Genomic DNA, 16076 nt, shown 5'->3' with positions numbered 1-16076 from the left:
GTCGTGTTAATGTACAAATATTCGGGTTATTCCGGCTCTTTCTCTCCCCAAAGTACTGTAAATGCAATATTGTCACGAAGACGGTGGCTGCGAGTTGGCGTCGGAGGACCCCAATCCTCGCATAGCCCGCCAATCGTCGGCAAAATTCTGCCACGTCGGCGCCCATTTCATCTTCCCCTTGAGTAATTGCTGCGCTTGCAGGGCGATTGTCTTTCTGTGTTTCCGGTCCGGGTTCATCGTGCCCCATTCGGATTGCTCCCGGTTCCTCTCCACGATGGCTTTCATCGATTCCCAGTATCGTTCGTGTTCCCAGCTACAGTGGCAGAACTGTGTTAGCATATTATCCAAAGGACATGAGTTAAAATTGGGGTAAGCTCACGGTTCGAGGTCCTCTGGTTCTGCGGGATACACAAACGGTTTCGCCAGGAGACATGTCATTTTCTTTTTGCTGGGTGGACGAAATAATTTGCCTTTGGAGTATTGATTTCTGCCGTCTTCTCTCTCTACCTTTTGTTGAACTACCACGCTGCGGATGTGGAGGACATCGACGCCATAGACGTCTTTCAGGTAGGCTCTCAGGTCGATTTTGTTGAAGTGGAGCGGTACATCGAAAGCGGCGTAGCGAGGACCTAGATGCGGTGTGCGCATCAGGACCACGGTATCTTTGGGATCGGGGCTGGAAAAACCTTGTTAGAATAGCTCTCGTGGAGGTGGTAGACGAACTTACAAGTACACCTGCCGGCGCATGCTGAGAGGGACATTATGTGGCTGTGCAAAGTATCGGGGAGGGTTTGTCAATAGTCGAAGAATTGTCGACCTCTCGAAATTGATCGAACCAGCTGCGATGAACGACTTGACATCGGCGGATACCTCGCGCAGGCTCGGGTGGGTGTCCATGAACCTCTCGAGATTCTTCCTGTCCAGCTTCCACCATTCCGTATTTAGGCCGTCTTCGCGAAAAATGGGAGTAAATGCTTTTCGCTCCTCGGCATTGAGCCTCTCCCATGAAGACCTCTTCCACTCTTGTAGCTTTTCTTTACTGACCAGAGCATGTGCTCGGAAAAAGGGTAGACCTTTGCTGGTCTTGATGCGTCGCTTTGCGTTCCATAGTCGTGGTCCGTCGCCGCTCTGAGGATGGACTCGTTGTGTCAAAAGAAGAGGGGGAGTTCGCTTGACGTGTATCTTCGCACGAGGGGCTGTGGCACGGGGCATCGTACTGATACGAGTTCAAACGTAGAAAGGCAGTGTTTCCGGTGGTCAATGGAGACATCCGCTTGACGAACTTTTGGGAAGCTGGAAGCACTCAGTAGATGGGGAAGGTGCGCCGAGATTTTAGAGCCTCGTCCAACACATCGACTGCGACTCTGCCACGGCGGTGCCACCAGTATTGCCCCGGAGGCGCGCTGCCGGACATTATTTTGTGGATCACCAATTCACCCTTCAACCTATTCCGTAAGCTTCTTGACGCCTGCATCTGCCCTGTCTCGACTCTCTCCAGCTCGTGTCTGCAACAAAAGCGATCCTGCTCTTCAAAATCCTCAGAACACTCCCGTTCACCTCCTCACGCCGCGTAGCCTCACCCACAGTGTACCTCCGTTTTCATCCAACTCTTAGTGGCCACTGAAGGCCCTGGTGCAAGATGGCGCAGGACGAGAAGAAGCCCACCGCGGCAGAAAAGGGCAAAGGGAAGGCGGAGGATGTGCCAATGGCGAACGGAGAACACACAGCGGTACAGGAGGATAAGAAGAAAGCAGATGGCAAGCATGACGAGCCTGCGGTCGAAGAATTGAGCGAAGAGGACCAACAACTCAAGAGCGACCTCGAAATGTTGGTTGAACGATTAAAGGAAGACGATCCCTCGCTGTATAAGCCTTCGATTGACGCCATCAAGAACTTCATCAAAACATCGACCTCCTCCATGACGGCTGTCCCCAAACCTCTCAAGTTCCTACGCCCTCATTATGACGAGATTGCTGCTCTTTACGATAAATGGCAAGCTGGTCCCGACAGAGACTCACTTGCCGACATGCTGTCAGTGCTGGGCATGACTTATGGAGAAGAAGACAAGCTGGAGACGTTGAAATACAGGCTGTTGTCAAATAAATCGGACGATCTGGGGTCGTGGGGCCATGAATACATCAGACATCTCGCACTGGAAATTGGCCAAGAATACCAGAATCGCTTAACGGACGAACGAGAGGTTGGCGACCTGACAGAACTCGCTCTCTCTTTGGTGCCGTATTTCCTAAGCCACAATGCTGAAGCGGATGCCGTGGACCTACTGAGCGAGCTCGAGATGATTGAAGAGATTCCCCGATTTCTGGACGAGAATACCTTTGCGCGGGTCTGTCTGTACATGGTCAGCATGGTCAATCTCCTCACGTACCCCGACGACGTTGCCTTCCTCAAAACCGCACACGATATCTATGTCAAATACAACAAGCTTGCTCAAGCAATGGTTTTGGCAATCAGACTGAATGACCACGAGCTCATACGACAAGACCTGGAATCGACAGATGACGTTGCATTGAAAAAGCAACTGGCCTTCCTGATTGCTCGGCAGAGAATATCGATAGACGTCCCATCCGAGACGAAGGACGAGCAAGAAATCGCCGAGTGCCTCGGAAACACCCAGCTACCGAACCATTTCAAGACCCTTGCCAAAGAGTTGAACATCCTGGAGCCCAAGGTACCAGAAGATATTTACAAGACACATCTGGAGAGTGGTCGAGGAAGCTCGGCGGCTGCAGATTCGGCTAAACACAATCTGGCGAGCGCATTCGTCAATGCCTTTGTCAATGCAGGATATGGTACGGACAAGCTAATGCTGGTAGAAGGTGAGCAGCGGCCGTGGGTGTGGAAAACCAAGGACGATGGCATGCTCTCCACCACCGCATCCCTGGGCATGCTCATGCAATGGGACGTCGAAGGGAGCTTAGACATCATCGACAGATTCCAACAATCGTCAGAAGAGCCAATCAAGGCTGGTGCACTCCTCGCGTATGGCATTGTAAACTCTGGAGTCCGAATGGAGGGCGACCCTGTCATTTCACTTTTGAGCGACGACGATATTCTCCAGAGCCCGAAGCCATCGACACGCATGGCCGCCATCATGGGTCTGGGTCTGTCATATGCTGGTTCGAACCGAGAAGATCTGCTCGATTTCTTGTTGCCCATTGTCGAGGATAGCGGCTCGGAGATCCAATTGTCTGCCATGGCTGCCGTGTCTCTGGGAATGATTTTCGTGGGTTCGTCGAATCATCAAGTGGCCGAAGCGATCGCAACCCAGATGATGGACGACGACCGGCAAAAGCAGCTCAAGGATAAATGGGCAAGGTTCATGGCTCTCGGACTGGCCCTGCTCTACTTCGGCCGACAGGAGGAAGTCGACGTCATCCTGGACATTCTCAAAGCCGTCGAGCATCCCATGGCAATGCCAACAGCCACCCTTGCATCTGTTTGTGCTTGGGCTGGAACTGGAGCCGTGCTCAAGCTGCAGGAGCTTCTCCATATCTGCAATGACCACATTGAGGAAAAGGAGGAGACCACAGGCGAGCAACTCGTGCAGTCCTATGCAGTTCTCGGTCTGTCGTTGATCGCCATGGGTGAAGACGTTGGGCAGGAGATGGTCCTACGCCAGTTTGGTCATCTGATGCATTACGGGGAGGCCAACATTCGGAAAGCTGTGCCACTCGCCATGGGCCTGATCAGCCCAAGCAACCCTCAGATGAAGATCTATGACACTTTGTCGAGGTACAGCCACGATAACGACAACGACGTTGCAGTCAATGCCATCTTTGCAATGGGTTTGGTCGGAGCAGGAACAAATAATGCTCGTCTTGCGCAGCTACTGCGACAGCTCGCCAGCTACTATCACCGGGATCAGAACTCGCTCTTCATGGTCCGAATCGCTCAGGGTTTGCTCCACATGGGCAAGGGCACCATGTCCCTCAACCCCTTCCATACCGATCGACAAGTTCTGTCGAGAGTAGCGGCGGCAGGTCTTCTCACAGTTCTCGTCTCCCTCATCGACTCGAAACAATTCATCCTCGCCGACGCTCACTACCTTCTCTACTTTTTAGTTACCGCAATGTATCCCAGATTCCTGGTGACCTTGGACGAAGAACTGAAACCACTTACGGTTAACGTACGTGTGGGTCAAGCGGTGGATGTGGTCGGACAAGCTGGACGACCGCGCACCATTACTGGCTGGCAGACTCAGAGTACGCCGGTTCTGTTGGCGTATGGCGAGCGAGCTGAGCTGGAAGACGAGGAATACATTTGTTTGAGCAGCACGCTGGAAGGACTAGTTATCCTGCGCAAAGTGAGTAATACTCTGGACATCGATTTGTTCTTTGCACTGACATTAAGCAGAATCCGGAATGGGAGTCCACCAAATAGAGGGTCTGCTGTGGCATTCTTTTTCATGCATCCCACACATTGGCCCAGGCGTAGGTGGGGGGAAAGGTCCTGGATGGATCCAGAAGGGTGCCTCTGTACCATAGATAATCTAAGAGCAAGAGGGCAAACGCTCAGGGTGTGTGTCTGTGTTGCTGTCGGGCAGCTCGAGCATCTTTCCTGGCCTGCTTCGCCTGACACGGCTTGATGGTTTCACAACAAGCCTCGCGAGGCTCGAGTCACGTGCCGCATCTAGTACCTCGTAGTGAATGGCGTCATCGGCCATTGGCTGCGCTGGCCGCTCAAGTCCCGAGCATCTGTCCGTGTGTCACGCATCTGCCATCACATCGTCTAAGGCCTCCTTCAATCCCCCATTTCACCCTGTATCCCTTGTTGAGCTGGCACTATCCACGTGTCGAAGATGGCGTCGTCAAGGTGATTTGAGGGGCCTCATCATCATGACCCTGCAGTTCATTTCTATCTTACATTGTTGAGCCTTGCGGACTAGAGGCTCACTGTTGCCTCGACTCTGCCCTTGGCCCATCAGAAGATGCCGCCCTCCGATCCTCGCATCGCTGCGCTCGACTTCGACGCCAATCGAAAACGTGGACGGCGCTCGTCAGGCTCGCGTTCTCGAATTGACGATGATGACTTTGATTTCATGGGCCAGGTTGCTCAAGAGATCATTGAGCGAGATCGCATAGCAATGCGCAGAGAGGTCATCCGAATCTTGAGCTTTGTTTGCGCTGTGCTCAGTTGGTACGATATATACACAAGACTTTGAGGAGAAAGTAAGAGCTCACATTTCGCGTATAGTCTATGTGCTGGATCAATCACCTCCTTCTCCCTCTACGGCGCTCGTTTCCTCCAGGATCTGCACTACTCGCAACTTCGAGTCAATGCAGTCTCCATCACCGCCGAGTTGGCCATGTACCTCCCAGTCCCTCTCTTTGGATATCTGTGCGATCGCTACTCACCACCACCTCTGTCGCTTCTGTCCTCTATCCTCTTTGGCGCAGGTTATCTCCTCGCCGCCTATACCTACAAGTCAGGCCCTCCCCCTGACGCTACAAAACCCGGCCACGGGTGGCCTTTTGGGTTGATGATTATAGCCTTTATCGGCATTGGGGCAGGGACCAGCTGCATGTACCTCTCTGCCGTGGCCACCTGCGCCAAGAACTTCGCCAACGCAAAATATCGAGGTTTCATGCTCGCCGTACCTATCGCGGCATTTGGGTTAAGTGGCATGTGGGAATCTCAGGTTGGCGCGCACTTGCTATATGAAAAGCTGCCTAATGGTCATAAGGGAGAGGTCGACGTGTTCAAGTATTTTGTCTTTCTGGCCGGGACACTGGTTGGCGTCGGTCTTCTTGGGACATTGGGACTGCAAATCGTCGATGAGGAAGAAATGATTGATCACGGTGTGGAGAACCTTGAACGGAGTGGCCTTCTGGCCGAGAGTGAGTTCTATCGCGACACCTCCCGTGCTCCCACGCCTGTCAACTATGGCACAATTGGAGATGACGAGGAGTCTGCCGAGGGCTCTGGCTCCTTCTCCGACGACGACATGGACTCCGAAGCTGAACGGAACCTCTCCGAATCCCAGCTCCTCAAGAAGCACGAACAAGACCGCCGCCTTCGCAAGAAGAAGTACTGGCTACTCAATCATGCCACCCATACATTCCTCACCGATCGTACTATGTGGCTCCTCGCAGCGGGCTTCTTCTTGCTCACAGGACCCGGTGAAGCATACATCAACAATCTCGGCACAATCATACCGACTCTGACGCCCAAAAATTACAACTATATCGACGGCGACGGTATCAAAAATCCCCCCGCAGGCCACGCAAGCACGCATGTCTCCATCGTCGCCCTCGCATCAACCTTTGCCCGCCTCTTCACCGGAACACTCTCCGACCTCTTCGCTCCTCCCTCAAACCCCGACTCCCCACCCAGCAACCGGTTTCAATTTTCCCGCCTTGTCCTGCTTATCCCTTCAGCGTTCCTTCTTCTCCTCGCGTTCCTCAACCTGGCTATTCCCGGGCTCACGCTCCAGCATCCCAGCTTATTCCCAATCTCGTCTTCCTTGGTGGGATTGGGCTACGGGGCGTGTTTCAGTCTCGTCCCCATCATCATATCTGTGGTGTGGGGAGTGGAAAACTTTGCGACGAACTGGGGCGTCGTGGCCATGATGCCTGCTGGGGGAGCTGCCGTGTGGAGTCTTGTGTATTCAGCCGGGTACTCAGCAGGTAGCTCTCATTCTTCTCCTGATGTCGAGGACGGGGAGTGTCGAGGATACTTGTGCTTCGCGGCGTGGGCGTGGGGATGTGCCGCGAGCGTGAGCTTGGCGATCGTCTGCTGGTGTGTCGCCTGGAGGGTATGGAAGAATAGGAATGTGGTCGTGTAGCGTGCGGCGGGAGGAGCGGAAGTTGAGGTAGCGGTAGCGCACGGGAAGCTGAGAGTCGATGTGAATGTTTCGATCACTGTTCATTCCGAAGATACAAGAGCTCGCAGCCGTCACCGCGAGAACGGGAAGGGGAAGCATCGTGCAGATGCAGATATCGGAGCCCCAGAGCGAGAGCAAAACGAGCAGGCCGTTGAAGCTGAAGAGGAGAGGACCTCCCTCTCTCGCACGAGACAGCCCTGCGACATTCACGTACGTGTGCGCTGACCTCAAAAGTTTGAGGACAAATGCACCCATCACCCATCACCATTGGAATTGATGACCTGGATAGCGGTTTTTGGGGGGATTCCCCTGCATTTATGTACTTCACGGCCTTCTTTTTCTTCTTCCATGGCGATGGCGTTCTTTTGTCTTGAATTGCGCTGCTGGGCTGGGATAAGCCGGGCTGAGCTGCGCTGGACTGTCGAGCACCGAGCGTTTCATCATTGTATAGGGCGGGCGTGGGCGTAGGGTGTGTGAAATTGCATACATCCATACTAGGAACATACCTAGGTATATACATACAGATACATGATCCGAGTGAGCAAGGATGAGTACCGTACAAGGGACGACCGACCACCTGCCACCTGTAGCACGGCCCTTGCTTTTTCTTTCTTCGAAAGGGAGGAGGGGCCACAATTCCAAGCGTCCTTGAATTTATTTGCCTGGCAATTCCTATTCTGATCGATCTCTCTCTCTCTCTGTGTCTCTCTTTCGCGCCTTTCTTCCATCATGGAAAAAGTCCTTGCCGTTCCACGTTCCACGTTCCACGTTCCACCTTACTTTCGCACATGGGTATCTTTGTTTGTTGCATGTCATTATCGTTACTCGATGTCACACCCCCCTCCCTCACTTCTATCCTTCCTCTCTCATTCATGATCTCTTCGCCCCTTTTGGGCTCAACGCCCATGATATCTAACTGGGCGGGTTTCCTTGCAGCAGGGAGTTTTCCGATGTTCATGCCAGGACTTGCCTTCCATTTGTGGCTCCCAGTGCATGCCAACTGCAAACGACCTGCAGTGCATGATTCCCCGGCGCCTCATTCCGACCAGTGTTGATTTCCCCAGCGCCATGCCAATAATACATACCAAGTCTAGGATACTGAAACCTGAAGACCAGCAAATCAAACCAAATCCCATGCCGCGACGCCAGTAAATCCCATTCCGACTCTGCCCTTCCCTTCCCGAAACTCCATCACTGTCAAGCCTCGAGCGTCCTGCCTATTACCGAAAGTCGTAACCGCGAACAGCGTGATGGTCTGCCCGGGAGCCCCCAGCTGGCGAGCTGGGATATCCACCACCCACATATCACCACCCTGTCCCATAGGCCCGGGATAGTAGTCCATGGGGACAAGATCCTTATCTCGGCCATCGACTCCATTGATTGAGACGATGAACACAGGGGGTGGTCCTTTCCGCGTGTGTTGTTCCAGCGTCCAGTGCGCACATCTCAGACCGAACTGGAATCGGACATTATCAGGTTGCCGGACGTTGATTTTCCTTGCTCGTGGATAGACCGTCTTCTCACCAATAGAGTAATCTTCCGTGGCGTTTGTAAATATCGTAGGTCCTTCAACCATGTCAGGCCAGCAGGCAGGGTCGATCACGATATATTCTTCCCAGCTCATGCGCCGTCCTCCAGGAAGGAAAAACTGGTCTTTGTTGCCTGGGAAATGCTTGACCGCAAATTCCTCGTTCGACATGGTGAAGAAATCGGGGTTGAATTTGGCCACGTAGGGCCGACCTGCACCTTGGACATAACCAGCTCCCCAGCATGTATCGATGAGTTTCCACTCTCCATTGTCGATTTTAACAGCATTCCATGCATGGCCTGCGTTATACGGCGGAAGAGGAGCTCCTGGTGGTAGAGGGTTGAATCCATAGCCTTTTCCATGGCCTGAGATAACCACAGATTCTAGGCCAGCGTAGGTAGCTAGGTTTGTGAACAGAGCAGCATAGCCTTCACAAACTGCCAGCCCGCTTTGTAGAGTTGACTGTGGCGTTGAACCCCTTACGTTGTTATTGAAGAAGCTGACAACGTCGTAGGCAATATTGTGGTGCAGCCAAGTAAAGATTGCTCGCGCCTTGTCGGTGGGAGACGGAAATGGAGAGGTCAGTTGATGGGCTAAAGCCTGTAAAGAGGTAACCTGGGTTCTAGGGAAAAGAGTAGCTTGATGATCCGGGCCAGAAAAGTCGCGGCAGACGAGACAGACACTGGAAGCGGCAGATAGACTGCCATTTACTGAAGTTGTGCTTGCAGCAAATTTGGGCTTGGTTGCCTGTAGGGCCGAGAGATCTGGTCGAGAGGACTTTGGCACCGGCGGCGGAGCCGACTGGGCGCCTCCCAAGTGGCCATTCAAGGTCTCTCCCATTGAGATAGGTGCATTCTCTTTGGCTGGCAGTATGACTCCATGCTCTCGCAAGGGCAAAGATATGGTTTCCTTCAGCGGCAGTTGGACTGGCTCCATGACGGGGACCGGTTCCTGGTGATTAGATTGTGCTTTTGGAGTGTTGTACAAGAACGCAGCCTTCTTCGCCTTTTCTATTGATTCGACCGAGGGGACGGGAGGCATCTTTCTAAGCGTAGCCTCTCCGGTATGTTCCCGGTGTTCAGCCTCATGCTTGCGGGAAGGGAGCCTCGGCGGAAGGGAGGGACGCGGAGGAGGAGCAGGTCTGGCTTCCGCAGTGGTAGTTGTTGAGACAAGTGATGTGCTTGAAGGAGCTCGATTGACGTATTTGGGGCGGTCCTCCGAGTATTTCCTGGTGGCCACATGCGGATTACCATTCCGAGGAGGCAGAGAAGGCAGTTCGCACTCGCCCCATGCAGGTGCTTTGATGCGGCTGGCCGAGTCTGTAGACTTCGTACGAGTAGTCGTGGCCTTTGAGGAGGCTGTGTCATTTGTACCACTGGAATTGATCGATGTCACCGAACCCCTTCTCTGTTCTTCGAGCGAGTGATTTCGAGAGGGAAGAGGCGGAGGCTGTTTCCTCGCCGGAGGTGGAGGAGCAGGTTGATTCCCTGGCCGTGGGTCGGTAATTGAGCCATTGACCTGTTCTGGAGGGATATTGACGGTATTCTGTTTGAGTATAGGGGGACGCCTGGAAGGGACGGGAGGAGGAGGGTGAGACGAGGCCCGGGGCGGCTCTCCAGGTATTCGACCAATATGGGCAGCATTCAACGCGGCGATACGCTGCTGGAGCGTCAGAGTGACAAAAGAGGGATCTTCGCTCATAGCTGACAATCAACAATGTTGTAGCCTAGAGTGGAGTGTAAGGAGGACAAGAGAGTGTGGTCGTCATCTCAGGATGACCATGATTGTAAACGAGCGCAAGGTCGAGGGTAACAGACTGAGGATCAGAGCGTGAGAGAGTGAGAGAGTGAGCGACATGCGACACGAAGCACAGCCATAGAAGCACAGCCAGACTGCGTACGAGGCACGCGGCGTTGCGCAGGATGACGGTTGGCCTGCCAAATGCCTGCGCACCTGCGGCGAAAGGGGCTGAAACCGCACGTGACCTGCACGTGAGGGTCTGGCCAGGCTTTGTCAGGTCGAGAGGGTATGTCCTTCTGTGCAGTCAAACAAGTTACTTGTGCCTGTATCAGCGGTTGATGGTGACACTGAGCATTTTTGTGTACGAACACCAACGATTCTTTCTCCGCTATGAGCTTGGGATGGGCTCAAAGCTGTGACTGAGGCCTATTTACCTATCCAGTTAATCCTCAGCCTTGCCCGGGCGGGGCTCTAGCCCCTTGCGGAGGTGTCGACAGTACACCGTAATCCCAACATAAGAGATTCAGTGCCTACCGAGACATGAATAGACAAGATTCTTCGTAGTTCAGGACAAAGTGTCGCATACTGGAAACGACAGCCTCGAATTCAAGCTACGGGTGTTTGGCGAGCTGAAACCCGAAATGTGCCAAAACGTTGTAGCGATATCCTTCAGCCTTACGTGTCAAACAGGTCACGGCCAGCACACGCCTTCAGAGAGGAGTGGATGCAAACTGCGCATTTGCTGGGCGAAAAGTCCTGTAGCGGAGAGGGCGAGAAAATTGGTTCCATGACAGATCAAGCTCCTCAAGATCCTGTTGGACACACCCTTGCTATCCATGCTTCGCTAACCGTTTTCTAACCTAAGCAATCCAAGGCCCGCATGTGGCTGAAGTTTGTTCCGCCACTGCCATAAAGGTCGACCCCTACAATGTGAGGACTCAAGGTAGGCCAATAATTCTTTCCTGAGGTCATCCTCCTGCAGGTTCCGTTCCTTATTGGATCGAACTCTAAGTGCTTCTTAATGTTGTTGCATTTCAACTCCGCCAGCCTTGTCTCGGTCTCTCCGCGCAAGGCTGCCCCCCTTTCACCTCTTGGGGGCAGTGGGTTTGTCACAACAGTTGGCTGGACAAAGAAATGGACTTTCCGTTGGTCCATGAAGAATCCATTTTGAGCCTCGCACCAGTTCCCGTGTTCGTGTTCGTGAAGATTGTTCAGCACCTGCGGATTGACCAGAAAATTTTGAGCTTCTCACCAGCTCTCGTGTTCGTATTCGTGAAGGTTGTTCAGCGCCTGCGGAGAGACCAGGAAAACCGCACAGCTCCCCTCGATACAACAAAGTGAGCGTTTCCGAGTCTTGCAGCATCAGGAGCGCTTACATCTTGAACATGGGACACGAATCTCCCATGGCACCTAGACTAGGAACATCCAGCTGACACTGCAGGGGAGGAAATGCGATAAAACAACTCCTGGAGGAAAGGCATGGCCTGGATTTCTTTCGGGCTCTTCCAAGACTCTGGCTGGCTACGTACATGGGTCTTTAATGAGCACGCCAGAGCTCGATGAAGCTGACCTGCAGTTGCCCTCCCCTTTCGTGTTTCCGAAGCACCTGCTTGTCTGCCCCGACCCGACTTTTGTGTGACTCGAATTCCTACGTCCAATGCACAACAGCAATACCAGCACGGGCTCTGGGCGTGTGGAAATGGCAGGAGAGTGTGCCAAGAAGCCATGGGGTTCAGCTCCGGTCTCAGTTATCCGGCCTCTTTTGTGTCCGTTTGCCCTTATTGAGTAGGTGGAAGGGTTTTTGCTCTTCTTCTCTGGAATCGCTCTTGCCTGTAGTTCTGACAGGATTTGGAACCTTCAATTCAACGCAAAGGGACATTTATTCACTATTATTGTCTGCAGTGCCTCAACCCGGGAACATTCACGCAATGAAGACCCTTCTTCTTACTCTGCTATGTCTTGCAACCAAAGCATTCTCATGGGGCGAGCTTGGCCATCGTACCGTTGGCTATCTCGCCCAGACATACTTCACCTCCGAGGCTGAGAGTCTGTTCAACGAGCTCGTGCGTCCAAGCGAGTCATTTGACATCTCGGACGGTGCGGTTTGGGCCGATGAGTTTGCCACGCACAGAATGCCCTGGTCCAGGCCATGGCATTTTATCGATGCAAAAGACAACCCGCCGGAGGAATGCAACGTCAACTTCAACGCGGACTGCGACCCGGACAAGAAATGTGTCATCGCGGCCATCGCTAACATGGTGAGATTTGCCAAAGTCCTTTGTTTTTCTGTGCAGATTTTGTAGAACTCAGCAAAACATTTCATGCCCTTTTGTCTGACAATGGAGAAATCAGACCGCCCAGGTCAACAATCCACGTCTGAGTGCAAAAGACCAGAGCGACGCATTGAAATTCCTCCTGCACTTCCTTGGCGACGTCACCCAGCCCTTGCACACGGAGTAGAAATGCCGCGGAGGTACCAAGCTGATGGTGCAGTGGGGGAAAGCGAGCTCCAAAGAGGAAGACCTCCACCAGGTCTGGGACACGCTCATCATCCAGAAGCTGCGAGGTTATAGGAAGCCGCATGAGAGGAGCCACGCGGACAATAATGAATACGACAAGCAGCTCACGGCGCAGTGGGCGACAGAGCTCAAGGGGAAGCTCGACGAGGACGGCGGCATTGACGTGTCGGACGAATGCACCGACATTGCCATGCCACAGAAGTGCGCTCTGGCATGGGCGTCCGAGGCCAACGCCTTCGTCTGCAGCTATGTGCTTAAGGACGTCGGGACCAATCTCGGCCCGGACCCCTGTGACGAGTGCTGCGAGTGGGACTGGCAGGGTCCCGAGGACCTGTCCAAGGAGTACTACCAGGGCGCCGTGCCCATCGTCGAGGAACAGATTGCCAAAGCCGGGTGGAGACTGGGCCAGTGGATCAACGCGTTGGCGGAGCAGCGAGTGAGCATGAAGAGAGCCGGCGTGGTGTTCGTTGGCGACGGCAACCACTTGCAGGTGCAGCCGAAACTGGAGATGTAGGCGCTGCAGGCACAGTATGGCAAGGATTGCAGTCCACCAAGTGTCGATGAGGTCAGACGAATTTGCTGTGTTCACTGGCCACACAGATTGGGCGCCTCTTGATGTGCTCTGCTTAAACAGTCGTTTCATGGACCTTGAGAAGTCCCTCATCCAACAAATGATATGTAACGCATTGCAGCTGAACGAGGATTCTGGAATGAGAAAGGATAGTTTCGCGGCTATAGCTGTGCCGATAAGGTGCTGTTGATAGCATTTGTTTTGTTCTGTGATGTTCCAGGTAGGCATATAGAGGTAAATACTTACCTAGGGAGGTATCTAGGGGTGAGGACAAGGCTGATGCCCCCTATTTCGACACCCCACAGGGTGGTCAGGTGGGGTTGGCTCTGTCTGACAGCCTCGGTTTCTTTCTCATTTCCACGCACGAGGTACATTGTCTCGTCAGACGGACGACAATGAACAACCATTGCCCCACGCTCTCCACATCCGGAATGCGAACAACCCATTTTCATAAATCTGCCGAAAAACACTTGTGGTGGAGTAAAACAGACGAAGCTCGGGCTAACAGAGTACGAGGTACATTAACTCGACCCCATCCCCATGACCTAATAATCCTTGGTCATGATACAAGTTGGAACTTCCCATCCCTAAACAGCATCATTCCAACGAAACTGCACAATGGCCTTCGAACGGATCTGTCTCATCGGCGCCTCGGGCAACCTAGGCCGCCTGATCCTCAAACACCTTTTGGCGTCCCCGCAAAATTTCCATGTCAGTGTTCTATCACGCAATTCGTCTCCGGCGAAATTCCCAGATGGTGTAACTGTGGTCCGCGTCGCCGACGACTACCCCGTGGCAGAACTCACGAGGACATTCAAGGACAATAGTATTGATGTGGTCATCTCGGCGATATCCATGATGGGCATGCACGAACAGTACAAGTTCATCGAGGCGTGCCTGGGCGCGGGTGTGAAGCGGTATTTCCCCACAGAGTTCGGGCTTGATGATCTGCCGGATTGGTTGTTGCAGTTACGGGACATGTTCAAGATCAAGCACGACGTGCGCGACTACTTGATCTCCAAGCAAGACACGGGGCTGGAGTGGACCAGTATCTGCTGCAACGCCTTTTTCGAGATGGGCATCGCTTCGGGGTTTTTCCAGCTGGACTGGAAATCTAAGAAAGCCGTGCTGGTCGATGGTGGGGAGCCAAAGTTTGTGGCCACGACGCTGGATACGGTTGCGTTGGCGGTCGTCAAGGCAATTGAGAAGCCCGAGGTCTCAAAAAACCGGATTCTGTTGGTCCAGGATTTCAGGACGAGCCAAAGGGAGATTTTGGACGCCGTGCAGCAGAAAGTTCCTGGGTGGCAGGTGGAGAATGTTGAATACGGATCGTGGCTGGAGAAGGGCAAGGAGCAGGTCAGGAGCGGCGATAATAGCGCACTGCCAAAGTTGACTTTTGGCACGTTCGCTCAGGGAAATCAGTACGAAGGGAGGCCAGAGTTTGGGAATCAGGTGTTGGGTCTGCCGACCAAATCCTTCTCGGAAGCCATGGGGATTTTCTGGGACGAATACGGCGGTCAGCTGAAAGTCTAAGGTCTAGACTGTGTCCGACGGCGTGCGGTCTAAGCCAGGTCCCCGAGGTATGCGGCAGGTCAAGACGACCTTCTGAAGAAAAGGATCTCTGTCTCAAGATCCAGTATCTCGAACTGGTGATATTTTTGTGGATGTCGATTAGATGCTCAGTCAATCCAGTCGTTGGAAGAGGCCACAATCGCAGTCCGGTTGGCCTCCTGCCCAGACCTTCCCACAACGGTAGCAGAACTCGGTGGCGCAAATGCATGTCATGTGGTTGCATCCTGCCCTTTTCTCCACAAGATGGCCGCACCAGGGACAGAATTTCCATTTCTCTTTCCGAACGAGCGCTTGCAGCTTCTTGTCGCGCTTGCATATCCCACCGTGTTCCTTTCCCCTACTGGCCATACACATCCTCTTCTTACAGACGTGGCATTTAGCGTAGTCTCCCATGCCTGAAGCCCCTGGAATATACGCAAGGCAGTCTTCCCATGGACAGTATATTGGGTTCGCAGTGTGGAGTTCTTGAAGCCAGAGACCCAACGCATCGAGCAACTCCGCATCCAGGCCGCCGACTTCGCGGAGCGTCTTGAGTGGTACGCTCTGGCCACAGCATTTCAACTCTTGTCTCGTCTTGAACATGTTCTGTAGACCGTCTGCAACTCTCATTAGCCCCAAGACTGCCGGAGGGTAAGGATGATAATGACTTGCCGTTGAGGCATTCGACACAGAACGCATGGCGACACTTCAAAGTTACGAGGTCAACCCTGAAGAACGGGTCCATGCAAACAGCACAGTCGACTACATCAAAAGACGGGTCCGCAGTGACACTTTCCTGCCGTCCTGTACCTGCCTTTACCTTGGCTCGAACAGCCAAGCGCCTTAGAATAGCAGCTCTCTGAGCAGACTTCCGTTGAGAGTCCTCCTCTGTATCTCCCGGCTGTTGGATATGTGCTTGCAGGGCTTTGTGCACCGTGTTAAACTCCTCGATGGCGTCGTACAGACAGACAGTTCCAGGGTAATGCACGGCGGGGACGCAAGCGCCCAAGTAGACGGCATTCTGTTGGACTTCTTGCTTCCTGCTCTCCGCAAGGCTATCAACTCCCAGGACCTGCGGGGATGATTGGGGATAGTCATCGAAGACGCGGAGCAGGAATGAATAGTTGAAGCCAGGGAGTTTGACGGACACTGTGGTGTGGTTGGCGTCGGAAAAGGTGGCGCTCATGGAACCCTCGCCGTAGATGGCGTTGAGGGCGTAGATCTCGTCGGCCAATGAGGGATTATGGATCAACATGGTGAAGGTCACATTTCGAATGGAATTGCGATTGGTAGGAAGATGATTAGGCGAGTTGGTTGAGGTGA

General features: G+C 53.4%; 8 protein-coding genes across 8 annotated transcripts; 5 read left to right on the top strand and 3 right to left on the bottom strand.

The window, feature by feature from the left end:
• Positions 1–72: 72 nt before the first annotated feature.
• Z520_00859 (uncharacterized protein) lies at positions 73–1212 on the bottom strand (the record flags this gene model as incomplete). The annotated part of the gene is made up of 3 exons (XM_016771379.1): positions 73–313; positions 380–676; positions 728–1212. The coding sequence occupies 3 exons, from the start codon at positions 1210–1212 to the stop codon at positions 73–75; spliced, it is 1023 nt and encodes a 340-aa protein (XP_016638289.1).
• Positions 1213–1639: 427 nt separating this feature from the next.
• Positions 1640–4401, top strand: Z520_00858 (uncharacterized protein; the record flags this gene model as incomplete). Its single annotated transcript, XM_016771378.1, has 2 exons — positions 1640–4324; positions 4375–4401. The coding sequence occupies 2 exons, from the start codon at positions 1640–1642 to the stop codon at positions 4399–4401; spliced, it is 2712 nt and encodes a 903-aa protein (XP_016638288.1).
• A 547-nt stretch (positions 4402–4948) lies between these two features.
• Z520_00857 (uncharacterized protein) lies at positions 4949–6805 on the top strand (the record flags this gene model as incomplete). The annotated part of the gene is made up of 2 exons (XM_016771377.1): positions 4949–5157; positions 5215–6805. 2 exons carry the CDS (start codon positions 4949–4951, stop codon positions 6803–6805), a joined length of 1800 nt encoding a protein of 599 aa, XP_016638287.1.
• A 1159-nt stretch (positions 6806–7964) lies between these two features.
• On the bottom strand, positions 7965–10073 carry Z520_00856 (uncharacterized protein; the record flags this gene model as incomplete). The annotated part of the gene is made up of 1 exon (XM_016771376.1): positions 7965–10073. One exon carries the CDS (start codon positions 10071–10073, stop codon positions 7965–7967), a length of 2109 nt encoding a protein of 702 aa, XP_016638286.1.
• Positions 10074–12040: 1967 nt separating this feature from the next.
• Positions 12041–12572, top strand: Z520_00855 (uncharacterized protein; the record flags this gene model as incomplete). The annotated part of the gene is made up of 2 exons (XM_016771375.1): positions 12041–12370; positions 12465–12572. 2 exons carry the CDS (start codon positions 12041–12043, stop codon positions 12570–12572), a joined length of 438 nt encoding a protein of 145 aa, XP_016638285.1.
• Positions 12573–12596: 24 nt separating this feature from the next.
• Z520_00854 (uncharacterized protein) lies at positions 12597–13145 on the top strand (the record flags this gene model as incomplete). Its single annotated transcript, XM_016771374.1, has 1 exon — positions 12597–13145. The coding sequence occupies one exon, from the start codon at positions 12597–12599 to the stop codon at positions 13143–13145; it is 549 nt and encodes a 182-aa protein (XP_016638284.1).
• A 675-nt stretch (positions 13146–13820) lies between these two features.
• On the top strand, positions 13821–14735 carry Z520_00853 (uncharacterized protein; the record flags this gene model as incomplete). The annotated part of the gene is made up of 1 exon (XM_016771373.1): positions 13821–14735. The coding sequence occupies one exon, from the start codon at positions 13821–13823 to the stop codon at positions 14733–14735; it is 915 nt and encodes a 304-aa protein (XP_016638283.1).
• Positions 14736–14885: 150 nt separating this feature from the next.
• On the bottom strand, positions 14886–16008 carry Z520_00852 (uncharacterized protein; the record flags this gene model as incomplete). Its single annotated transcript, XM_016771372.1, has 2 exons — positions 14886–15359; positions 15472–16008. The coding sequence occupies 2 exons, from the start codon at positions 16006–16008 to the stop codon at positions 14886–14888; spliced, it is 1011 nt and encodes a 336-aa protein (XP_016638282.1).
• Between the last annotated feature and the right edge of the window lie 68 nt (positions 16009–16076).

This window comes from Fonsecaea multimorphosa (genome assembly GCF_000836435.1).
Source record: "Fonsecaea multimorphosa CBS 102226 unplaced genomic scaffold supercont1.1, whole genome shotgun sequence".
NCBI classification, from domain to species: Eukaryota; Fungi; Ascomycota; class Eurotiomycetes; order Chaetothyriales; family Herpotrichiellaceae; genus Fonsecaea; species Fonsecaea multimorphosa.
The sequence above is the reverse complement of the archived record's forward strand: the minus strand, read 5'-3'. Positions and strand labels throughout refer to the sequence as shown.